This window comes from Sinohyriopsis cumingii, chromosome 16, assembly GCF_028554795.1.
Source record: "Sinohyriopsis cumingii isolate HCF-2022 chromosome 16, ASM2855479v2, whole genome shotgun sequence".
In the NCBI taxonomy this organism is placed as follows: Eukaryota; Metazoa; Mollusca; class Bivalvia; order Unionida; family Unionidae; genus Sinohyriopsis; species Sinohyriopsis cumingii.
In genome coordinates this window covers 55,100,854-55,125,676 of record NC_142976.1, presented here as the reverse complement: position 1 = coordinate 55,125,676, position 24,823 = coordinate 55,100,854, and the positions used below count along the sequence as shown (strand labels likewise).

The following is a 24,823-nucleotide window of genomic DNA, read 5'->3' as shown; positions in this document are numbered from 1 at the left end:
GCATCATTTCTATTAAGTCAGATTTCGCTCCTATATAAAACACAAAACATAGCTATCGATTAGTGTAGATGTGAGATTCATTTTTGAAGGCAAAATGTGGATAGACAGTTGTGGGAAGGATGATCCATTAACATCAACGAAGCGAGCAGAGTGCAGTAAAACTAAATTTCACAACTCCCAGTTGATGGAGTTTGACTCAATAAAGCACAGCCGTACAGTGGAGCATTTTATTTTGTGCAGATACTTCAAACACCATATCACCACTCTGGTGGCCTAGTGGTTAGAGCATCCACTTTGGATGCGAGAGGTTTTGGGTTCGAATCCCAACCAAGTCATACCAAAGACTTATAAAAATGGTACTTACAGCTGCCTCCCTAGGCATTCAGCATTAAAAAGTTATTGGTAGGACTGGTCAGTCTGGTTTCAGGAAAATGTGACTGGGTGGGACATGATTGTACATGTCTGCAGCATGATGCCCCAGTGCTAGACATCACTATAAACTGCCACACTGCAGACATCATAGCGATATGACTGAAACATCGTTAAAATTCAAATCACACACACTCAAACACCATATCAAGATTTATCATTCTGCATTGTATGACATCCATTAACATAGCAACACTACCCAGCACTGGGACAATACATAGCTCAATCTACAAAAACCCCACATTCAAACAGTCATCAATAGACCACATTCAAACAGTCATCAATAGACCACATTCAAACAGTCATCAATAGACCATGACACAAGAGTTGAGGTACTTTTCTACAATTTGTTATGGAGCACAACCTGTCATTTGCAGTGACAGATAATTTTTCAGACTTGCATTTTTGATATTCCCGTAATGCTTTGCAGTGCAGGAAAATCATTTACTACTCAGATGTAAATTCAACAAGATCTTTGAGGAAATTTTAACAACAGTCCGATCTCTAATTGTAACAAGATAACCGGGTTGAGGTCGGTTTATAACAAAGAACACTTTTGATGGTGACAAAAATACAATGTTTAGAATGATTCAGTGAAAAAGTCTATGTTTGATTTGTGCACCAACAAAATCGAAATATTGGATATTTAACAAAAATATGCACGAACCTGATAACGTATTGCGATTTAAATGAAATGTGAACTGATACGCAAGAAATAACCTTAAATAGTAAAAAGATACAATGATTCATGATTGAAAGTGATGCACACAAGCAATGGAAATGATGATTCCCGTAAGCATCGACAATATCCACACAAATATTAGTAAATGATATAGTTCATTCAAATAGTGATGTATGATATGTTTCACTCAACTAATGATATATGATGCATTTCACTCACTTAATGAAATATGACGAATTTCCACTCATATAGTGAAATGTGATGAGTTATCACTCAGTGAAATATGAGTTTTCACTCAAATGGTGAAATAGGATGAGTTTTCACTCAAATAGTGAAATATGATATGAAATATTGGGACATATATCTTGCGAGTCATACACAAATCCGAAAGATCTCAGCCCTAACTGTGTCAAATGGTTGAGGAACCATTCTGAACGATCTGTCCTTCTTGGTCTGCCCAAAGATCCGTAAAATCTCTTGTTCTGTGCAGACCTATTGGTCATGAAGCCTTTGTTATTCACCAAGTGATGACCTTTATCTTCCGGGCCAAAGTCACCCCTGACAGCAGCACACTGGATATACCACAACCCATATTAGCACCACGGCTAAACAACAAATTCAGTATGGTGCATATACAGAGATACAGCATAACTATCACTCCATCTCTCCTTCACTCCTTCAGCACTACACTCAGCATTCACCAGTCAGCATTCACCAGTCACTGGCCATCAATCAATCAATCACCAATGAGTTGGCTGAAAATATAATATCCAAATTCATATACCAATGAGTCGTCTGAAAATATAATATCCAAATCCGTGTACCAATGAGTTGGCTGAAAATATAATATCCAAATCTGTGTACCAATGAGTCGGCTGAAACTATAATATCCAAATCCGTGTACCAATGAGTTGGCTGTAAATATAATATCCAAATCCGTTTACCAATGAGTCGGCTGTAAATATAATATCCAAATCCGTGTACCAATGAGTCGGCTGAAAATATAATATCCAGATCCGTGTACCAATGAGTCAGCTGTAAATATAATGTCCAAATCCGTGTATCAATGAGTCGGCTGAATATATAATATCAAAATCCGTGTACCAATGAGTCGGCTGTAAATATAATATCCAAATCCATGTACCAATGAGTTGGCTGTAAATATAATATCCAAATCCGTGTACCAATGAGTCGGCTGTAAATATAATATCCAAATCCGTGTACCAATGAGTCGGCTGAAAATATATCCAAATCCGTGTACCAATGAGTCGGCTGTAAATATAATATCCAAATCCGTGTACCAGTGAGTCGGCTGAAAATATAATATCCAAATCCATGTACCAATGAGTCGGCTGAAAATATCCAAATCCGTGTACCAATGAGTCGGCTGTAAATATAATATCCAAATCCGTGTTCCAATGAGTCGGCTGTAAATATAATATCCAAATCTGTGTACCAATGAGTCGGCTGAAAATATAATATCCAAATCCGTGTGCCAATGAGTCAGCTGTAAATATAATATCCAAATCTGTGTACCAATGAGTCGGCTGTAAATATAATATCCAAATCCGTGTACCAATGAGTTGGCTGTGAATATAATATCCAAATCCGTGTACCAATGAGTCAGCTGAAAATATAATATCCAACTCCGTGTACCAATGAGTCAGCTGAAAATATAATATCCAAATCCGTGTAGTACAAATGCATGGTCATGTATAACAGCACGTAATGACATTATGTGCTGTAAACTTGAGTTGATTATTTTATACAAATCATATTATCGGGACTACTTTACAAGGTGATATTCAGGTTCAGAACCTATATCTGACAAGAATCTTATAATACTTAATGTAACACCTTCTCTTCCTAAATAAATACAACATTATTGCAAATATAATCGTTCTATTAAGTTACATACAGGTAAGCTAGCAAGCAGACTGTAAATGCATTATATGATACAAGTCAGAATTATCTCTAATACAAGATAAATGTGATACTAAAACAATTATATCCATTAATACAAATAGGAAAATAATATTTAACTTGCATACCTCAAAAGCTGGAGATCACATGTCATAAAGTGGACTCCTCATTGACAGGACTCTTTGTAATGTGATGTTTAGCTCTACGATGAGGTAATTTATACACAGGCAATGTAGCCATACACTGCCTGAGCGCTCAAGGTATATTAGTATTCCAGTCATAAGCACTTTGCTCATGCAGCATAGGATGAACTGAACTGCCCATTTCGAAATAATATATATACATTAACCACTCTACACATATGCGAAACCCAAGTACATGTATTTAATCCAAATAATAAATAAACGATAGATATATACAATTCCATGACACTAATGATTGCTTATATAAACACAAATGATGCATGCATTACCTTCAAAAACTGAACTGTTGACAATATTAAAGGTTGCATTTAAATCAGGTTATATTCCAATGGATATCAAAGTCAGAAAGTTAGTGAAATTGTGTTATTTAATGTGTGTTTGTGTGTGGTGATGATATTGAACAATGCTAAGTCTGCCAGCTTGTTTGTAATCATATTACATGCCTGACTGAAAATGTTATTTTCTTCAATTCAAGTTTAAATTATTTACAGTCATTTTCTATAATTTTATATAGGTAGATAAGTTTGGGTTGCATTCACTGACCCCTATGGAACATCAAAACCCATATTTAGTCTCACAAATCCTGCAGTACTATTTCGGGGGATAGCAGATATGCTTTCTACTTTTGAATCTGGTGGAGGAAAAATGTTTTTCTTGTTGAACTCAGGAGGTCCATGATTTTGGATATGAGACATGCATACCAGTTGTAAATCTTTCAAAGTTATATATATTTAAATGTTCCTGTTATTTGTTTCCTTAGGTCATACTGAGCTATCTTTGCCTGTGTACATGCCAGGACTTATGACTAGAGGAAAGGCACAGAGGTGGGTTGGTAACATGTCTTTCTAGTTATGCCAACATTCTCATTCAAACAGCAACTCTGTCATATCAGCTATTCACTTTGCCAACCTGCTTTCTTTTGTGTATATGATAAAAAATTGTATAAAGATCAATCAGGAAGCTTTGCTGAAGTGGTCTTATTTGTGAGGTAGTCTTTTTATACAGGTAAATTTCTATTAGGCTTTGTTTAAATGGGACCTATATTACTTAGCTTCTATGCACAGGTGGTCTTCATAAATAAGTGGTCTCTGTTCTCTGTAGCAGGCTTGACTATATTTTCACCAGTCATTTACTGTCTCACCTGGGGAACAATAGTGTCTCAGTCCTAAAGTGACAGAATTACAAAACAAGGTTGCAGGTTTTAATCCTGTCTAGGCCTGTCCAGGTCAGTTTTTGTGGTGTGTTCATGGGCAAGTTACGTTATTTCCATTGTTGTGGCACCAAAAAGTCTTTCATATGCTTCTCCTCTGTTAAACACCAATCAGCCATTACACTTGTATCAACAGGTAGTGAGATATGGTATTAATGTTTGTGAGTTCAGTTTCCTTGTTAAGAATATTTGTTACACATTTTTGAAAATCATTTAACAAAGCATATATACTCACTTATAAGTTGAGTCCAACTGGAAACTGCATAGACCCATACCGTCTTCAGTCACATAATGCACTGGCAGGTCTGGGTCTGTTCAGTTTATTAATCAGTAGAACAAGCAACATAGACCCATACCGTCTTCAGTCACATAATGCACTGGCAGGTCTGGGTCTGTTCAGTTTATTAATCAGTAGAACAAGCAACATAGACCCATACCGTCTTCAGTCACATAATGCACTGGCAGGTCTGGGTCTGTTCAGTTTATTAATCAGTAGAACAAGCAACATAGACCCATACCGTCTTCAGTCACATAATGCACTGGCAGGTCTGGGTCTGTTCAGTTTATTAATCAGTAGAACAAGCAACATAGACCCATACCGTCTTCAGTCACATAATGCACTGGCAGGTCTGGGTCTGTTAAGTTTATTAATCAGTAGAACAAGCAACATAGACCCATACCGTCTTCAGTCACATAATGCACTGGCAGGTCTGGGTCTGTTCAGTTTATTAATCAGTAGAACAAGCAACATAGACCCATAACGTCTTCAGTCACATAATGCACTGGCAGGTCTGGGTCTGTTCAGTTTATTAATTAGTAGAACAAGCAACATAGACCCATACCGTCTTCAGTCACATAATGCACTGGCAGGTCTGGGTCTGTTCAGTTTATTAATCAGTAGAACAAGCAACAGAGACCCAGGTCTGCAGGCGCATTATGCTACAGCATATCAGGATCTTTGTTGTTTGCAGTTTGACTCGACTTATAAGCAAGTACAGTGGATTGCAGTTTGACTCGACTTATAAGCAAGTACAGTGGATTGCAGTTTGACTCCACTTATAAGCAAGTACAGTGGATTGCAGTTTGACTCGACTTATAAGCAAGTACAGTGGATTGCAGTTTGACTCCACTTATAAGCAAGTACAGTGGATTGCAGTTTGACTCCACTTATAAGCAAGTACAGTGGATTGCAGTTTGACTCCACTTACAGGCAAGTACAGTGGATTGCAGTTTGACTGCACTTACAGGCAAGTACAGTGGATTCCAGTTTGACTCCACTTATAAGCAAGTACAGTGGATTGCAGTTTGACTCCACTTATAAGCAAGTACAGTGGATTGCAGTTTGACTTCACTTATAAGCAAGTACCGTGGATTGCAGTTTGACTCCACTTATAAGCAAGTATAGTGGATTGCAGTTTGACTCCACTTATAAGCAAGTACAGTGGATTGCAGTTTGACTCCACTTACAGGCAAGTACAGAGGATTCCAGTTTGACTCCACTTACAAGCAAGTACAGTGGATTGCAGTTTGACTCCACTTACAAGCAAGTACAGTGGATTGCAGTTTGACTCCACTTACAAGCAAGTACAGTGGATTCCAGTTTGACTCCACTTACAGGCAAGTACAGTGGATTGCAGTTTGACTCCACTTACAAGCAAGTACAGTGGATTTCAGTTTGACTCCACTTACAAGCAAGTACAGTAGATTCCAGTTAAATGGGCCATCCTGTAAGTGGGGCAGCTGTTTATTTAGGACAAATTGTAAAGGACAAAATTATACCTTTTCAACTCCTTCATATAATTGGGGCAGCTGCTTAACTGGGCAGAAGTGTTCTAGTCCCAGTGTGTCCCAATTAACAGGAATCCACAGTATATATGGTTTGCAGTACTATTCATTGACACGACTTGGAGTATTTTTCAGTTCTTGTTAAATAAAGTTTAATTTGGTATGTCAAGTTTTCTAAATTTGACCAGTGATCTCAATATTTACCAGAATGATAGGTTTGGAGTTGGTGTGCAATTTAAACAACTGAAAGTTGTTCCCATCTTTTCAAGAGTGTACCTCATTTTCATTTGCTGTGGTTTCTTTTTATGTTGTGGATCTTTTATTTTCTTGGTTTTGTAAAAAAAATATAAAAAATTGTGGGTTCCTAAATTATTGGATTTGCCTCTGTCAAGAGTTTGCATTTTGATAATTGTTTAATTTTGTTGATTAAAACCAAAATGAAGAATACAGAAGAACAAAAATGTGCTGACAACAAAGGTTGGTCACTTGAATGGTTAAAACAATACTATCACCACCATGAGCAGACACCCTCAAGATCTGTCCCTGACACAATGATTTTGTCCAAGTACTCAACATCAAACAGAGCTGACATGACTAAGCCAGAAGGAAGCAGTTATTGAAGTACATCTTTATGTAATCCTTTAATTAAACTACTGTCCATATAGTTGTGCTTACAGTATGTCAAACAGTCATGCTGTTAAGAGTGATATCATTCATGTTTGACCACTAATGAGAAATTGTCTGAAAGATCAGACCTAATTACCTATGACTTTAATAACTTGTATAATTCTTTGAGTGAATATTGATGTGGCATAAAAGTGGACTTGTGTAATTCTTTGATTGAGTGAATATTGATGTGGCACAAAGATGGACTTGTGTAATTCTTATATTGAGTGAATATTGATGTGGCATAAAGGTGGACTTGTGTAATTCTTTGATTGAGTGAATATTGATGTGGAATAAAGTTGGACTTGTGTAATTCTTTGGTTGCATGAATATGATGTGGAATAAAGGTGGACTTGTGTAATTCTTTGCGTGAATATTGATGTGGCATAAAGGTGGACTTGTGTAATTCTTTGAGTGAATATTGATGTGGCATAAAGGTGGACTTGTGTAATTCTTTGAGTGAATATTGATGTGGCATAAAGGTGGACTTGTGTAATTCTTTGAGTGAATATTGATGTGGCATAAAAGTGGACTTGTGTAATTCTTTGATTGAGTGAATATTGATGTGGAATAAAGTTGTGCTTGTGTAATTCTTTGGTTGAGTGAATATGATGTGGAATAAAGGTGGACTTGTGTAATTCTTTGAGTGAATATTGATGTGGCATAAAGGTGGACTTGTGTAATTCTTTGGTTGAGTGAATATGATGTGGAATAAAGGTGGACTTGTGTAATTCTTTGAGTGAATATTGATGTGGCATAAAGGTGGACTTGTGTAATTCTTTGAGTGAATATTGATGTGGCATAAAGGTGGACTTGTGTAATTCTTATATTGAGTGAATATTGATGTGGCATAAAGGTGGACTTGTGTAATTCTTTGATTGAGTGAATATTGATGTGGCATAAAGGTGGACTTGTGTAATTCTTATATTGAGTGAATATTGATGTGGCATAAAGGTGGACTTGTGTAATTCTTTGGTTGAGTGAATATTGATGTGGCATAAAGGTGGACTTGTGTAATTATTTCGTTGAGTGAATATTGATGTGGCATAAAGGTAGACTTGTGTAATTCTTTGGTTGAGTGAATATTGATGTGGCATAAAGGTGGACTTGTGTAATTCTTTGATTGAGTGAATATTAATGTGGCATAAAGATGGACTTGTGTAATTCTTATATTGAGTGAATATTGATGTGGCATAAAGGTGGACTTGTGTAATTCTTTGGTTGAGTGAATATTAATGTGGCATAAAGGTGGACTTGTGTGATTATTTCGTTGAGTGAATATTGATGTGGCATAAGTGGACTTGTGTAATTGTTTGGTTGAGTGAATATTGATGTGGCATAAAGGTGGACTTGTGTAATTCTTTGATTGAGTGAATATTGATGTGGCATAAAGATGGACTTGTGTAATTCTTATATTGAGTGAATATTGATGTGGCATAAAGGTGGACTTGTGTAATTCTTTGATTGAGTGAATATTGATGTGGCATAAAGATGGACTTGTGTAATTCTTATATTGAGTGAATATTGATGTGGCATAAAGGTGGACTTGTGTAATTCTTTGATTGAGTGAATATTGATGTGGCATAAAGATGGACTTGTGTAATTCTTATACTGAGTGAATATTGATGTGGCATAAAGGTAGACTTGTGTAATTCTTTGATTGAGTGAATATTGATGTGGCATAAAGGTAGACTTGTGTAATTCTTTGATTGAGTGAATATTGATGTGGCATAAAGATGGACTTGTGTAATTCTTTGATTGAGTGAATATTGATGTGGCATAAAGGTGGACTTGTGTAATTCTTTGATTGAGTGAATATTGATGTGGCATAAAGATGGACTTGTGTAATTCTTTGATTGAGTGAATATTGATGTGGCATAAAGGTAGACTTGTGTAATTCTTTGATTGAGTGAATATTGATGTGGCATAAAGATGGACTTGTGTAATTCTTATATTGAGTGAATATTGATGTGGCATAAAGGTAGACTTGTGTAATTCTTTGATTGAGTGAATATTGATGTGGCATAAAGATGGACTTGTGTAATTCTTATATTGAGTGAATATTGATGTGGAATAAAGGTAGACTTGTGTAATTCTTTGATTGAGTGAATATTGATGTGGCATAAAGATGGACTTGTGTAATTCTTTGATTGAGTGAATATTGATGTGGAATAAAGGTGGACTTGTGTAATTCTTTGATTGAGTGAATATTGATGTGGCATAAAGGTGGACTTGTGTAATTCTTTGATTGAGTGAATATTGATGTGGCATAAAGGTAGACTTGTGTAATTCTTTGATTGAGTGAATATTGATGTGGCATAAAGGTGGACTTGTGTAATTCTTTGACTGAGTGAATATTGATGTGGAATAAAGGTGGACTTGTGTAATTCTTTGGTTGAGTGAATATTGATGTGGCAAAATGTTTGCTTGTTTCAAGAGACTTTTTTGGCATGTTTATTTTTTTGTTGTGGTTTTGTCTGAAAATCAAGGACATGAGCTTCAGTACTGGGATATATATATATATATATATATATATATATATATATATATATATTACAAGTTATTTAACTAGTACTGGATGTATATATACATGTTATGTAACTAGTACTTGTACATAAAGTATATTTGTTAGTATTTTACAGTTTTGTAGGTTTCGATTAAAACTGGATAGAATGAGATTTGGTTGCGGGAGGATTTACGTGAAAGTATCCTACCTCTAATTAGACATGTAGCTGTTGGCAGTTCTCAGTGCTTTGTTCGTTCAGATGAGGCAAACTGGGGCAAATCCTAAATAGCAGAGAATTGTTGAGGTTGAAGTACATGCAATTATTTTCATAGAAGTATTTTCTGCAGCAGTTTTAATTAAAAGAAGGCTCAATATAAAAAACATTAAATCTCATTTTCCCTCAGTTTCTTTTCTTTTATTTAATATTCAATACTACTTGTACTTAAATACTTCACACTTTGTTTTCTCACGATCTTTACTGATCTCACATAGCAACTTAAGGAACTGAGTAAAACTGGTAGATACTGCAGATACACATGTGTACGAAAACAATGTTTTATTGTAATTTTTTTCAAAAGTGGCTAAAATAAATCCTATTGATAAAGGCTATTATAGAAATGAAATTGAATTATCAAATAGCTGAGCTTTACTCGAAGATGGGATTTGATCAGTAAGTAAGGGGGGGGGTTGCATGACATGTTACTCATTTTTCATTGGATTTTAAATTCATCATTCATTGCAACCATGGAATCCATGGAAATTGCTACTTCCACTCACAAACATGAAACCATGGTACCTTAATTACATGTAACACTTAGCCATAGTACCTGGATTTTTACTTGGATTTGAATGACAAGATCTCCACTTGATAACAATCGAGCAGAAATATGTATTTGTGATGAAAGCTCCAGGAATAATTTCTAATTTTTATTGGACACAAATGATTCTTAAATGTTTTCCTTGTCATAAAAGTAATTAACAATTGTAATGTTCTCTTCCAGACCTGTGTCACTCTATGAACATATCAGTTCCCATGTCTGTGGTTTCATTGGTAGTTTTCCAGCTAAACATTTTGGACATTTGGTAATGTATAGTATTATTGATAATATGTAGTTTTGTAGATTCTTACATTTTGATTTTGGCACCAAAACTTAAATTTCCTTGACTCAGCATTAATAAAAGAGTTTCATCATTATAAATCCCTGTTAGCGATAATCATGAAATAATGCTAGTATGGTATCTTAGTTTTAAACAAATTGGGTTATTAATTATTATTTAGCTGCTCTAACTTATCTCTGTGCCCCTTTTACCCTTGGTTGCAATATAGTATTGAGATTCTATGGACTTTTACCAATTAAGTTCTAGACGTACAGTATTTTATCAGGTTGTTTTGGATTGACTGGTTTCTTATTAGGTTCTAGATGTACAGTATCCTATCAGGTTGTTTTGGATTGACTGGTTTCTTAGTTAAGTTTATGCACCTTGATTTCTTGATAACTCGTCTGTGCATGAATCCATTTAAATATGCTTCCATCTTTCCAGGAGGAAGTGTTGCTGGAGAATCTCATCTCTAGAAATCCCTACTGCTCTCTTCTGGCCACAGATGTCTGGTGCTTCCTTTCCAGGTACATATAACATCTTGGACATTTTATTATCCTGCCTGTATGTAAAATGGGAATATCACTATTGCAATATCCATTTGCCTGTCCATAAAGGTTTTCATTTCTAGATCATTCAAATTATTTCAGCTAAACTTATCTTAAATTTCCACCGATTATCTTCAGCTAAACTTACCTTAAATTTCCACTGATTATGCAGAGGTACTTTTTGTTACTCGGAGGCTCCAAATGCAGTATTTGTTATGTTACCATGGAAACAATGCATAACATAAGTAGTATATGAATGATAGTGAAGGGAATCGGTTAGAAGTTCATAAGCGATCATTGGTTCCACACAACTTACTGATAATTGATTATAATCAGTAACTACAAGTCAGTTTAAAGTTTTGTTTGTTGTTGTTGTTGTTATAGGGTTTAACGCCATTTTTCAGCACAGGATAGGCTATACATGGCGGCCAGTATTAATGGTGGAGGAAGAACCCGGGAAAAACCCGGAAAGAACCACCAACTTACGAAAAGCTACCAGCAAGTTTTCTCACATATCCACACTGGCCGAGCCCGAGACTCGAACCCACGCAGACAGAGGTGAGATGGCAGTGATCCGTGACGGAGAGTGCTTTAGACCACTCGGGCACTCGGAGCCCCCCATTTTGTTTGTTACAGAGTTGTATTTTTGTTCAAAAGTTTAAAACATTACAGGAGTAGTCTCTTTTATTTATACACTTTAACCTCATAAAAATATTACTTTTTTATTGCATTGTATTATTTTTGTTCTACAAAAGCAACTTTCTTTGGCTTATCAGTTTTATGCAGCTGAAAGACTGTTGCAATCCCCCACAACACTTTTATTCATATATGGTTTGTCTGTTGTTTAAAGTATAGAAGGACATTATTGCTTGTTATTATTTACTAATACTACAATCAAAGCAGTTTAGATTTAAACAAAAAAAACAAACACCAATTACAAAAACTTTCAAATTTATTAACTGAACTATTTATCAGCAAAATCATGTAATTATGTAAAGATATAACATCTAAAGCTAAAATTCTTAAAACTTGACTAAAATGTTATCCACATTAAACAAAATCAAAGGTTTGACTAGTACAGATCATGTCATTTTCAGAATACTGATAATTGCACTAACAGTGAACCAATCATTCAAATTTTACATTTAAACTGAAACAAAACACCAATGTTTACATTTATTAACTTGACAATTTAACACAAAGTCACATAATGATTTAAAAAATCTAAGACTAGAATTCTTAAAACTAGATCAAAATGTTATCCATATTACAAGTTAAACAGAAGGTACAATATTTTTTCAGAATTCTGCTTATTCTTGTGTTTGTTACACCAACACTACCAATAGTTAATGTTTTTGTTTAAGAATATTATCAAGTCCACATTGTCACAACTTAAACGAGCCCATTTCTTGCTGACAAGATGTCCAGCCAGACTAAATACCCTCTCACTGGATACAGATGATGCCAGAATACTTAGGTACTCCTGAGCTAGTAAGCTAAGATGGGAGTAGAACTGGCAGTTTTGTTTCCACCACTGTAACATTGTGAGATTGGTGTCAGATGGAGCAGCAACTAGATATCTGGAAACCTCCTGGTCGATGACATCTGTTATTGGCTGTTGACTTTCACCAAGGCAAACAACATCTTGCAACCAATCATCCATATCAACATTGACCTTTGCTTTCTTGTTTGGTGGACTAGGTGTAACAACAGTTTTATTGTTGTCATCCCTGACACTTAGTAGTGATGGTACTATTGGTAGAGGTGGCAATGTGTCTGAAGGCTGTTCATCATTAGTCCCAGGCTCCACTTTGACATTCACTTTGACATCAGCCATATCAAGAGCAACCTTCAAAAGCAGAGCATGTCCATATGCTTACTCACTGTCAGGTAGAAACTCATGATCCTTCACAGTATGATTCAGTAAACAGCTAGATCTTTGTCCTGTGTTCTGTTGTCAGGTTCTTGTCTCATTACATCTTTAAGTTTGGCAATTGGAGGTAGATCATTAACATTCATTTCTATACATTTGGTAAGTTTAAGAAGTATTGGGATAACTTTATGAAGGGTTGGTGATTTGTCTCAGCAAACACTGTTTGTTGCATTCAGGAAAGGTGAGAGAACTTGACAAGTATTTCAACCAATGCTTGTTCGTCAAATGTATTGACATAATTTTTCAACGTTGCAGCTGCTGACTTGCTTATGTTTGGGTCACTGATAACAGCCATAATAGCAGGTGTCTCCTCAGGCAGTCATTCACGCATGTCATGAGTGCTATTCCATCTAGTCAGAACAGTTCTGTTATAGCTAAAGCTTTTTTCACCATAAGGTTGATTCTGTGACCATAACAACCAAATCAAGTCCACTGATTCAGAAGTAAATCAATAGTCTATTTCTCATTGGCTACATTATCCCTGACTCCAGTTGTTGTTGGAAGACTCCATCGACTTTTAGTGGCCAACAGGCTTTCTTTTATGTTTTCCCCAGTGCGACTGCCTCCAACTTTTTGTGTTTCTAACACAACACGTTTCAATTCCCAATCTTTGGAAATAAAATGTGCAGTCACTGTACTATAACTTTCTGTATTTAATGAAGTCCATGCATCATGAGTAACAGCTATATCAAGAACATCATGTAGTTCCTCTTTCACTTTTTTCTCAGCCTGGTCTTTCTTCTCAGCTAGTTTGGAGGACACTGATTTACGACCTGGAATTTCATACCTGAAAATGTAAAGTTTGAAAAATTTAGTTATGGTAGTCAAACAAGACAGGGCATACATGTATTTGGAATATTCCTTGTGTCTAAATTTAGTGAAAACAATGAATTTATATAACGTTTAATTAGACAGGACAGCATTATATTTAATGAAACATTGCTTAATTTAGGTATGAAAATTCACAATTCAACACCTTACAGTGTTGACGTCTAGAATCAAATGGATTTCACTTTTTTGTTTTCTGTCAATTTAAATAAATATTAATAATTTATAGTGTTATCCTTCAAAACCTACTTTGGATTAAGAAGCATCACAAAATTTCTAAAATATTTATGGTCAACGAGGCTCAGTGGAAGAACTTTGCCAACAATGAGTTTCAAGAGTGCATCATCAATTTCTTTCTGCTTTGTAGCTGACATCCTCTCCATTGGCTTCTTAAGTTGTTTATTAATCTTAGTCTGTTTGGGTGGGGAGGGAACATAAGCACCTCTTGTTGATCCAATTTCCTTGTGGTCATGATCAAGATGAAAGGCCATATTTGTAGTATTGCCTGGAATGTATTTGAAATAAATGTTTTTATATTGAAATAAAAGCAAACAATAATTTATGCACAAGTATATTAAATCAACTGAATCAAATTAAAAAAATGAGACAAGAAAAGGAGGATTTAAATTAATGATAAGTTTGCACATATATTTTAAATTTAATCTGCAACATTTTAAAATGTGCTCTTTTTATGTTTTTAAATAGTCACATTTCTCAGGGAACATCTGTAACAAACCTCAGAGATCACTTTTCCATCATATATGCCTAATAGCAGGATAATCTTCTGATCATTTATGTATTTCAAGCATAATCAGGACATGGAGATTTATTATGAAAAGAAATTTGAAGTATTTTAATGACAACAACACATACTATATAAGAGGAAAGCACAAAGTACGCAAACGATTTAATGAAAATAAAGTTCTTGATTTAAAATTTTAGATACTTGAATGCCATGAAATGTTTTCCCCAAAATGACAGTCACCAGATGCACGGTCCATTATGTAGACAGCATATGTGTGTGTGTGTGTGTATGTGTTTGTGTTAACTTCACAATTGCAGCTCATTTATTTTATATTAGGGTGCTCTGTCTCCTAATAATTGCATTCGTCATTGACGATTATATTTGTTTCCAAATTATCCTAAAATTTTATAACTATGGAGAATGGTTTTATATTTGGAAGTTATGAAGAAAATAAATAATTCATCTCTACTGTAGTGGATCGGAAGACTTATATCATGCTGTTTCCACAGTCCTACAATGTAGGGCGTATCAGATGATGATTTTATTTTCAAGCTGCACCAAAATAAAATTAGAAAATGGTTCATTTTTTACAGTATATATTGCAGTATGTGTTTGCCAAAACTATAAAGAACCAAATGTATCCCCTCATTGATTTTAATGAAAATAGCTGGACCTACCTTTGTTTGCATATTCCTTTCTGCAGAGTTTGCATATGACCTTCATTGTATCTAAATTCTCCTTTGTCGGTGGACCCTCCTGTGCTTTGTAAAATCGAAAATGTGTCCAAACACGAGAACAAACTTTTCCTCCAGGATATGGATGTATTGTTTTGGGATCATTTTCATCCAGGGCACGTGTATGATATTTAGCGGAGTTTTAAAAATTTTGTTTGGAATCCTTGGTTTTCTTCTCAACAAGCAAGGTGAGGGATATAGTCTGTGCTGAGCGCTTCACAGTTGTCTCCCTTACCATGCAATCAATTATGGAGTTTCACAATCGATTAGTGAATTGGTTCACCCTACCAACTGATTATCGATTATAATCGATAATCGGAAAAACGCTAATAAATGAGAGTACTGTATTATTGGATAATAGTATATATATAGTATAAACATTGAGTGCTGGACCATAGGGTACTTGTATAAATGGTACAACTTACAAGGGTAGTAGACCATAGGGTACTTATATAAGTAGTATAACTTACAAGGATAGTAGACCATAGGGTACTTGTATAAGTAGTATAATTTACAAGGATAGTAGACCATAGGGTACTTATATAAGTAGTATAACTTATAAGGATAGTAGACCATAGGGTACTTATATAAGTAGTATAACTTACAAGGATAGTAGACCATAGGGTACTTATATAAGTAGTATAACTTACAAGGATAGTAGACCATAGGGTACTTATATAAGTAGTATAACTTATAAGGGTAATAGACCATGGGGTACTTATATAAGTAGTATAACTTATAAGGGTAGTAGACCATGGGGTACTTATATAAGTAGTATAACTTACAAGGATAGTAGACCATAGGGTACTTATATAAGTAGTATAACTTACAAGGATAGTAGACCATAGGGTACTTATATAAGTAGTATAACTTATAAGGGTAATAGACCATAGGGTACTTATATAAGTAGTATAACTTATAAGGGTAGTAGACCATGGGGTACTTATATAAGTAGTATAACTTACAAGGGTAGTAGACCATAGGGTACTTGTATAAGTAGTATAAATCTCAAGGATAGTAGACCATAGGGTACTTGTATAAGTAGTATAACTTACAAGGGTAGTAGACCATAGGGTACTTGTATAAGTAGTATAACTTAGAAGGGTAGTAGACCATAGGGTACTTGTATAAGTAGTATAACTTACAAGGGTAGTAGACCATATGGTACTTATATAAGTAGTATAACTTGCAAGGGTAGTAGACCATAGGGTGCTTGTATAAGTAGTATAACTTACAAGGGTAGTAGACCATAGGGTACTTATATAAGTAGTATAACTTACAAGGGTAGTAGACCATAGGGTACTTGTATAAGTAGAATAAATCTCAAGGGTAGTAGACCATAGGGTACTTGTATAAGTAGTATAACTTACAAGGGTAGTAGACCATAGGGTACTTATATAAGTAGTATAACTTACAAGGGTAGTAGACCATAGGGTACTTGTATAAGTAGTATAACTTACAAGGGTAGTAGACCATAGGGTACTTGTATAAGTAGTATAACTTACAAGGGTAGTAGACCATAGGGTACTTATATAAGTAGTATAACTTATAAGGGTAATAGACCATAGGGTACTTATATAAGTAGTATAACTTACAAGGGTAGTAGACCATAGGGTACTTGTATAAGTAGTATAACTTACAAGGGTAGTAGACCATAGGGTACTTGTATAAGTAGTATAACTTACAAGGGTAGTAGACCATAGGGTACTTATATAAGTAGTATAACTTACAAGGGTAGTAGACCATAGGGTACTTGTATAAATAGTACAACTTACAAGTGTAGTAGACCATATGATACTTATATAAGTAGTATAACTTACAAGGGTAGTAGACCATAGGGTACTTGTATAAGTAGTATAACTTACAAGGGTAGTAGACAATAGGGTACTTCTATAAGTAGTACAACTTACAAGGATAGTAGACACAAGGTACTTGTATAAATATAGTGTAACTCATAATATAGCTGGACAATATGGTAGTTAGTAGCATAAAACCTGATTATGCTGGATTAAAGAGTATTTTTTTTATTAGTAGGATTCTTTTTATGAGCAATGTATTTGGGAGATATATTCTCTTTTGATGACTCTTTTCTTCCACGTCACACACATGGCATTAGAATATAGTGCATGCACTTGGCTCATTTTACATTGGTGTTTGTCAGGTTTAAAGTAATGACACAACTTACTGATGGTGACACTGGTGTTGATACTAGTAGTTTTTGAGATAGCTAAACTGGAAAATGTATAGGAAGCGACATTTTTATATCCCTTTATACAGTATACACTTGCTTAAGAGTGAAGTCCAAATTCTGACTGCCCAAACCCAGATCTGCTGTTGCATAACACACTTGCAGATCTAGGTCTATGCAGTTAGGATTTTTTTTGTATACATGGTTATAAAGTTGTAATTCTTTAATTAATATATTTTTCAGGTATGGTACTGCTGACCTGTGTTACAACCATGTTAGTTTCCTGCTAACATTATGTACAGAATTTCAGTCATTTTACTGTCCAGAATTTCACAATGTTCTGAGACTGATAAGACGTCTCATCAAGTTCCTGGCTGCAGAGCATCAGGTTAGAGTACAGTTACCATGTAGACTTCGTATTCTCACCCATGTGACAGAGAAATCCACCTGCTTTGTTAACCTTAGTGTTCCTATCTCAGTCTGGTTGTCTCACACCAGTCATCTCAGTCATAGTGTCTATGTGCAAGGAACTACTTTTTAGAAAGAAACCCTTAATGTATTCTGCTGTGCATGATGGAGTTGTTATAAAATCCAACAACAATGACAACAACAACAAAAACAACAACAGATATATAATAAAAGAAATTCACTCATAAAGCAACTTGAGGTCTCTCTAACATTGATAACACCATCCAAAACATTTTCACACAGACACACACACATGCACACACACAGATACACACAGACACACACATGCACACCGACAGACACATGCATGCACACACACACACACACGCACATACACACATGCACACACGCAGACACACATCGAGCTATTTCATAGAGATCGAGATACGGGTAATAAACATCACAAAACAAACTCTTCAGTGCGACTGCAAAGCTGGCAAGCACTAGAAATGTGCTATGTCAGTTTTTTTCTTCTAGCTTTGTTGAACATCCACAATCCACCCAAGCTGACTCTAATATAATAATGTGATTGCAAATGAAAACTCCTGCACTTACAAACCAGAGTAGTTCATCGATCAGTCCTAATGTTATTCCACAAGAAGGTTTCCATGTAGCTTATCATTGCACTAGTGATAGTAACATTTGCCATACTTCCAGGACAGAAAATATAAATTTCTAAGAAAATCCTGAAATAGAATTTTCCTGATGTCACTACACACTTTGTTAGAACTGTACCCAGTAGACAGTATTGTACCGTTGCCTACCATTGAATGATTTCCAAATTGGAACTGATGAAAGTTAAAATTTAACCATATAAAGGATATTATTTATTTATTGTTATTTTCATATGACATCCATGAATTAAATGTGATATTACAGTATTAATATCTAATGTTTTTATGTTTCTATTTTCTCATGCATAGAACATGTGTACTTAGTGTTGACAGGTCACCCCATTGCCCTCATTAACATATTGGTCTTCATGTGTGTTTTCAAAGTAAAAGCACATGGCTCAAAATGTTCATTGCACAATACTTACAACACTTAATAATTAGAACTTTTTCTTGATTATTTGTTTGTTTTTCTAACAGCACCATAAATAGCTAGATTCTGTTAACATAATTATTCATATTTTCATAAAAGAGTACAAAACATTATGACCTTTATATAGAGTGAGAGGCAATAATAGTATCTGATGAATGCTGTGTTTTGAATCTGCTAATTATATTGCAAAAGTGCAGGGTTATTTTAATTGAATTGGAAAATGTTGGGCGAGAAAAATAATCTATGTTGGTCTTTATACCAAGACAAGGAAATCCCAGTTGCGAGGTTACATTTTTGTCTCCCCACAAAGCTGTGCTGGGACATGATGCTACATGTCTGCAGCATAATGTCCCAGTGCTAAACATCACTATTATTTGCCACACTGGAGACATCATAGCGATATGACTGGAAAATTGTTAAAGCTATGCTAAACCCAAAACACACTCTCACACACACATGACCTAAGTTAAGAAAATCCTCAAATCAGATTTTGCATATCAATACACTACTGACCAAAATAAAGAATCCTCAGTTCGAATTTTGCATACCAGCAGGCAAAGAAAATATTCAAATCAACCCTTAGATCACATTTTTCAAATGAGTAGGGGGACCAAATGTTAAGAAAATCCTGAATTACTTTTGTTTCTCACTTTGAGCATTAGTTGGATTATAATGGTTGGTAAGTTTTGAGAATTAGGGACCAAATGTTATTGAAATATTGCAGCATGCATTAGAAATAAAACAAAGTAAATTTTGAGAATTATGGACCATATTGTATTGAAATATTGCTACATTCATGCATTAGAAACTTCACATTTTCAGACCGAGCTGTATAAGAAATTCCCTCCAAGAGAGCACCTCTCCCTTTGGTCAGAAATTCCCCTAGGAGTCTTCTCCCAGTCCCTGACCAGACAAATAGTGGAGGACTTGATGGGTCAAAGCTTGAAGGATCTCCACAACTTTGTCAGCTTGTCAGAGAAGAAAGTAGAGGATATTTGTGGATTGGTAGGTAAATTTCTCAAGTGATAAATAATCAGAATTATTTCTCAGTGATCATGGGGAAAAAAATTTCTAAGTGTTCAAAAACCTTCAACATTAAAATACACATGACTTGTATGTACTATTTCATTCACATTTTACACCTTGGTTAGTGTGATTGCAAAGTTCATTTGGTGGTGTTTTTTTGGAAACTACATGAATACAACTAAAACTGAACAATGTATGTTCTGGGAGAATATACCAACACACAATGCCATATTGGTAGTCAATTCATCTGTCATCTACACTTTTACTTCTGTAGCAAAACTCCATTTTGTTCAATATAATTCTATGACAACTATATACATACAGATCTACCACTGTTAAAGATATCCAATATTTTAACTTGACTGCTGTGTTATTTTTGTACATATTCCCATGGCATAATTTTTATATATGTAACACTTACAATGACACTGCATAATAATGTTTTGTAAGTTTAAGGGGTAATAACCAAGTCATGTCCTAATGTATTTCAGTCTTTTTGCTACATTGAACCATCCTAAAAAGAATCAGTTCCATCATGTGATAAATAGAAAGATCTATATACCTGACAGATTCATGAAAAATATGTGTTAATGTAAGCTTTTCTATATACCTGAAAGATTCATGAGAAATGACTGCTGATGTGAGATTTGTTTATTTACCTGACAGATTAATGAGAAATGAAGGCTAATGTAAGATCTTCCATGTATCTGACAGATTCATGAGAAATGAGTGTTGATGTACAATCTTCCATGTACCTGACAGATTCATGAGAAATGAGTGCTAATGTGAGATGTGTTTATTTACCTGACTTATTGAATTAAATAGAAATGAGTGCTAGTTTAAAATTATACATGACATATTCACTGTGTGCTGATGTGCAATGATATGTATACCTGACCAACTGATTGGAAATGAGGCTGGTGTTAAATCTTCCATATACCTTATTAGATAAATGATATTGGCATCAGCAGCATAAAAATTTTTTGTTAAACTTTTTGAAAGTTCTATAAGGTACATTTTTGTAGTGATGTTTACGTGGGAGACATTTGTTGTTCTGTAGAAAGCTTGGTTTGTAAAATGAAAGTACAAAGGAACCTGTTTTGATTGACAACCACTTCTGTGAACAAGAAATGAATCTATTGGTGTTGTACCTTTGGGTCAGAATTTGTGGCAGGAATGACTTTGTCCCTGCCTACAAAGTTTGATCCTTGGGTCACTTATTTCCCTATCGCACACCAACTTGTGTGAAATTTTTCTTCTAATTTTGAATTAGTAAAAACCAGATGAAAACAATGCGTCTTTGATAATTTGTCCCCACATAAACATGGAGTAGTTTCCTAAAGTTTTTATGTCATTATAAAGAATAAAGTTCAATATTCCAGTCAACAAGCTGGTTCAATATGTCTTTAGTATTATAACTGTTGGAAAAATTATATACAATGATAACATCATGATGTCATCTATTCTGTTACCGAGTGCACTTTTTTGGGACAGGCATACCCTACATTGTTTTCCGCATGGGCAAACTGTATCACATATATAAGAATGAAAGAAAAATGGCAGTCATCACCTTTTATGCTACTTCTAATCTGGGCATGAAACATGTTCTTTTCCTAACAGGAAGTCTTCCCAAGCAGTTGTGTTTTATGCCAGGTTTTATTATATAAGGAACCTTGATCATAACAATCATGTTTAATGTCATCAATTACTTGCTTACCTTTTTAGTTTTGTTACTTAACACGTGTGATCACACTTTGTCAGCATCTACTATTCTTTCTAGTCAAAATCATATAGCTGTAGACAATTTTGCAGGTGAGGGCCCTTCGATGTTTGAAAAACTTGTACAGCATACAGGAAATTGTTGATAAATTTGTGCCGTCCAACATGCAGTTGGCTACCGTTGAAAAGCTACAGCTGCTTTGGCTGCAAATTACTGATCTGGATCCTGCTATTTCATCAATGCTAGAAATCTGTATTGCCCAGATGCTTGAATTATTTGCTCGACTCTTACGTGGTCTACAGAACACAACCATATTGAAGGTATTGCATCTTATTAATTATCAGATTTTGTCTTGTATACATCAGGATATACAGTCACATAGGTACCATATGTACTTGCTTATAAATCAAGCTTAGCTGTAAACTGTTTCGAGCATGATCTGCCAGTGCATAATGCACTGGAAAATCAGGGTCTGTGTTGTTTGTTTTATTGATTACTCCCAAGAAACTGCATAGACCTAGACCCGCTGGTGTATTATGCGATTGGAGATTTGGACCTATGTTAGACTTGACTGATAAGTCGGTATATATATTGTATATCTTTCCATTGGTGGTGGTAATGGAAATTTTGATTTTGAGTTGTACAGTACATTACAGAGAAGTTTGAAAGCAGAAATAATATTAACCCAAATACTTCCTATCTTTGCATAATTAATTAGAATGATAACCATCAGTTTTATAATACCGTCACAAGATAGCGATGAGAAAGGTGATGGTGAGTAGGTTATCAGTTTGAAAGATGATGAAAAGGATGGTGATGTGAAGGATGATTGGGAGAAGGATGGTGATGATGACAATAGTGATGAGGAAAATGGTAATGGGAAGTATGATGATGATAATAAGGATGATGATGATGAGAAGGATGATGACATTAGAAGCATTAGGGTAATAAGAATGATGATAAAAAAGACTATACTTTAAAGGAGAAATTAAAATATAAACATAAAATTCAAAATAGGAGAACAAAATGTTCAGAATTGTTTTACACTTATTTCAATGGTATTTGTTGCACCTAATATTTTAATGATGTATAATACTGTAGTTTCTTCAGTCATCATCTGTTTCGTCTTGACTGACCTTTGCACAAACTGAGATCTATATGTCTCTTGTCCATACAGTCGTCTTCCACGTTATGTTTATTTAAATCTTTTGAACTATCTTTTATATTGTTTATATTTAGTGTAATTCAACTTGAGAAACATCAGTTAATCCAGGAAAATTGAAGTTTTATGATCTAGATGTCAAATGATTAAAAGGTCAAGTTCTCTGACATTGACCAACCTTATTGCAGGTTTGATTTACTACTTGTTTTCTAAGTATTACATGTGTATTGTCTTGTGTATTGCATATATATTTACTTGTGCATTACATGTAATTTTTGTGTGTATATTGTATGTATTGTGTATTACATGTATATTTACTTGAATATACATGCATATTTTGTGTGTATATTGTATGCATTTTGTTGTGTATTACATGTATATTGACTTGAATATACATGCATATTTTGTGTGTACATTGTATTATTTTGTTGTGTATTACATGTATATTTACTTGAATATACATGCATATTTTGTGTATTGTGTATATTTTCTTGTTATGGCTGCAGCAATACACCTTCATCTGTATCACGATATTTTATATTTTATCGTGATAATATTGTGATGTTTTGAAACAATTATATAAAATGATAACACTAGTACAAACTATAGTAAAATAATATGCTTTAATAAAAAACACATGCAAATTAACCTACAGTGTCTTTAAGAAATGCGGTGAAATTTGACACCTGTAACAACAAGAAACATATAAATGTCTAAGCTGAAATGTAGCTTCATGTACATTGCATATCATAATATCATACAGACATGATTTTTCTCCATTTTAAAGCGGAATTCAGCTTTTCTCCTTACTTGAATCCGATCCAGTTTTTTAAAAACAGTCTGTACGCTCCCATTCTGCAATGACCCTTGTAAAAAATTTGTTCCATATATTAGTTAGCACATGACTGTCATAAAGAGTATTCTGGTTGGTCAAATGTTTAAATGCATCTTATGAATCTTTGTGTAATGGAAACTAATGGCAATGGAAAGAAGAAGCATGCTTGCAAAACATGGTGTCCCGAGTTGTTGAGAGAGATCATGACACAAAAAGGTTAGATACAAATTTATAAAGCATATGGAAGTGGGAATGGCTGGAGCGAAAAGTTGACAGAAATTTAGTTGGTCAGTTTATAAGAGAACTGAACGCTAGAGGACTGGCATTTTGTGACCTATGCAATAAAGATCTGAATTATGGTAATCACGGTTGGAAGAGTTTGGAACAGCAAATACAAAAGAAGTAGCATACAGAAAAATTGAAGTTCAGAAGGCACCTGGAAAAACTGCAGCTAATTACTATAAGAAGAAAGATTTCTTGCATGAGAGAATATACGCACTGCATGTTGCCAATACAAGCACCAACTTGAAAGCAAAATGGCTCTCATTGAGAAGGAAATGAAACAATTGCACACTGAGCCAAAAAAGTCAGTGGTGACAAAAAGAAAGACTAAAGAAATCTTTGCCAAAGCCACAAAAAGAGCTTGACTGGCATATCAACAGTTTGTGTCCATTGGAGAAAAAGACAATTGAATGTTTGGGATAATTTGTATATGGTTGATGTATGGGTGTTTATTTTACAGATTTGTTATGAAAAGAAAGAAGTATAATATATTTGCTGCAAAAATTGGGAAATTACTGTGACTTCATTGCGATGTGAAACTGACATGCACATGAAATAACTTTAGTATCAGTAGTATTGGAGAACAAATTCATGTGACTATAAATATTGTGAAATTATTGAAGTCAAGTTGAACATTTTTGTTAAGTTTATTAGTTTTTCAAATGATTATTTTTGTTGATTTTATGATCATAAGTTGCACCAGGAGCAGTTTTTTTTATGTGTAAAATGTGTTGCTGCCCCTTGAGACCCCACTGGGGGAGGACCCCAAAACCCACTTTTAAAAAAAATTCATCTTTTTTTTTTATTG

General features: G+C 34.6%; 1 protein-coding gene across 1 annotated transcript in view; it reads left to right on the top strand.

Moving 5' to 3' along the window:
• Positions 1-24,823, top strand: part of LOC149780447 (FIGNL1-interacting regulator of recombination and mitosis-like) — a 96,858-nt gene that overhangs the window by 56,798 nt on the left and 15,237 nt on the right. Inside the window, exons 15-20 of the mRNA XM_089937385.1 lie at positions 3,998-4,061; positions 10,406-10,487; positions 10,947-11,029; positions 17,722-17,866; positions 19,813-19,995; positions 21,829-22,056. Coding sequence (XP_089793511.1) covers positions 3,998-4,061; positions 10,406-10,487; positions 10,947-11,029; positions 17,722-17,866; positions 19,813-19,995; positions 21,829-22,056 — 785 coding nt within the window. The remainder of the gene's footprint in view (positions 1-3,997; positions 4,062-10,405; positions 10,488-10,946; positions 11,030-17,721; positions 17,867-19,812; positions 19,996-21,828; positions 22,057-24,823) is intronic.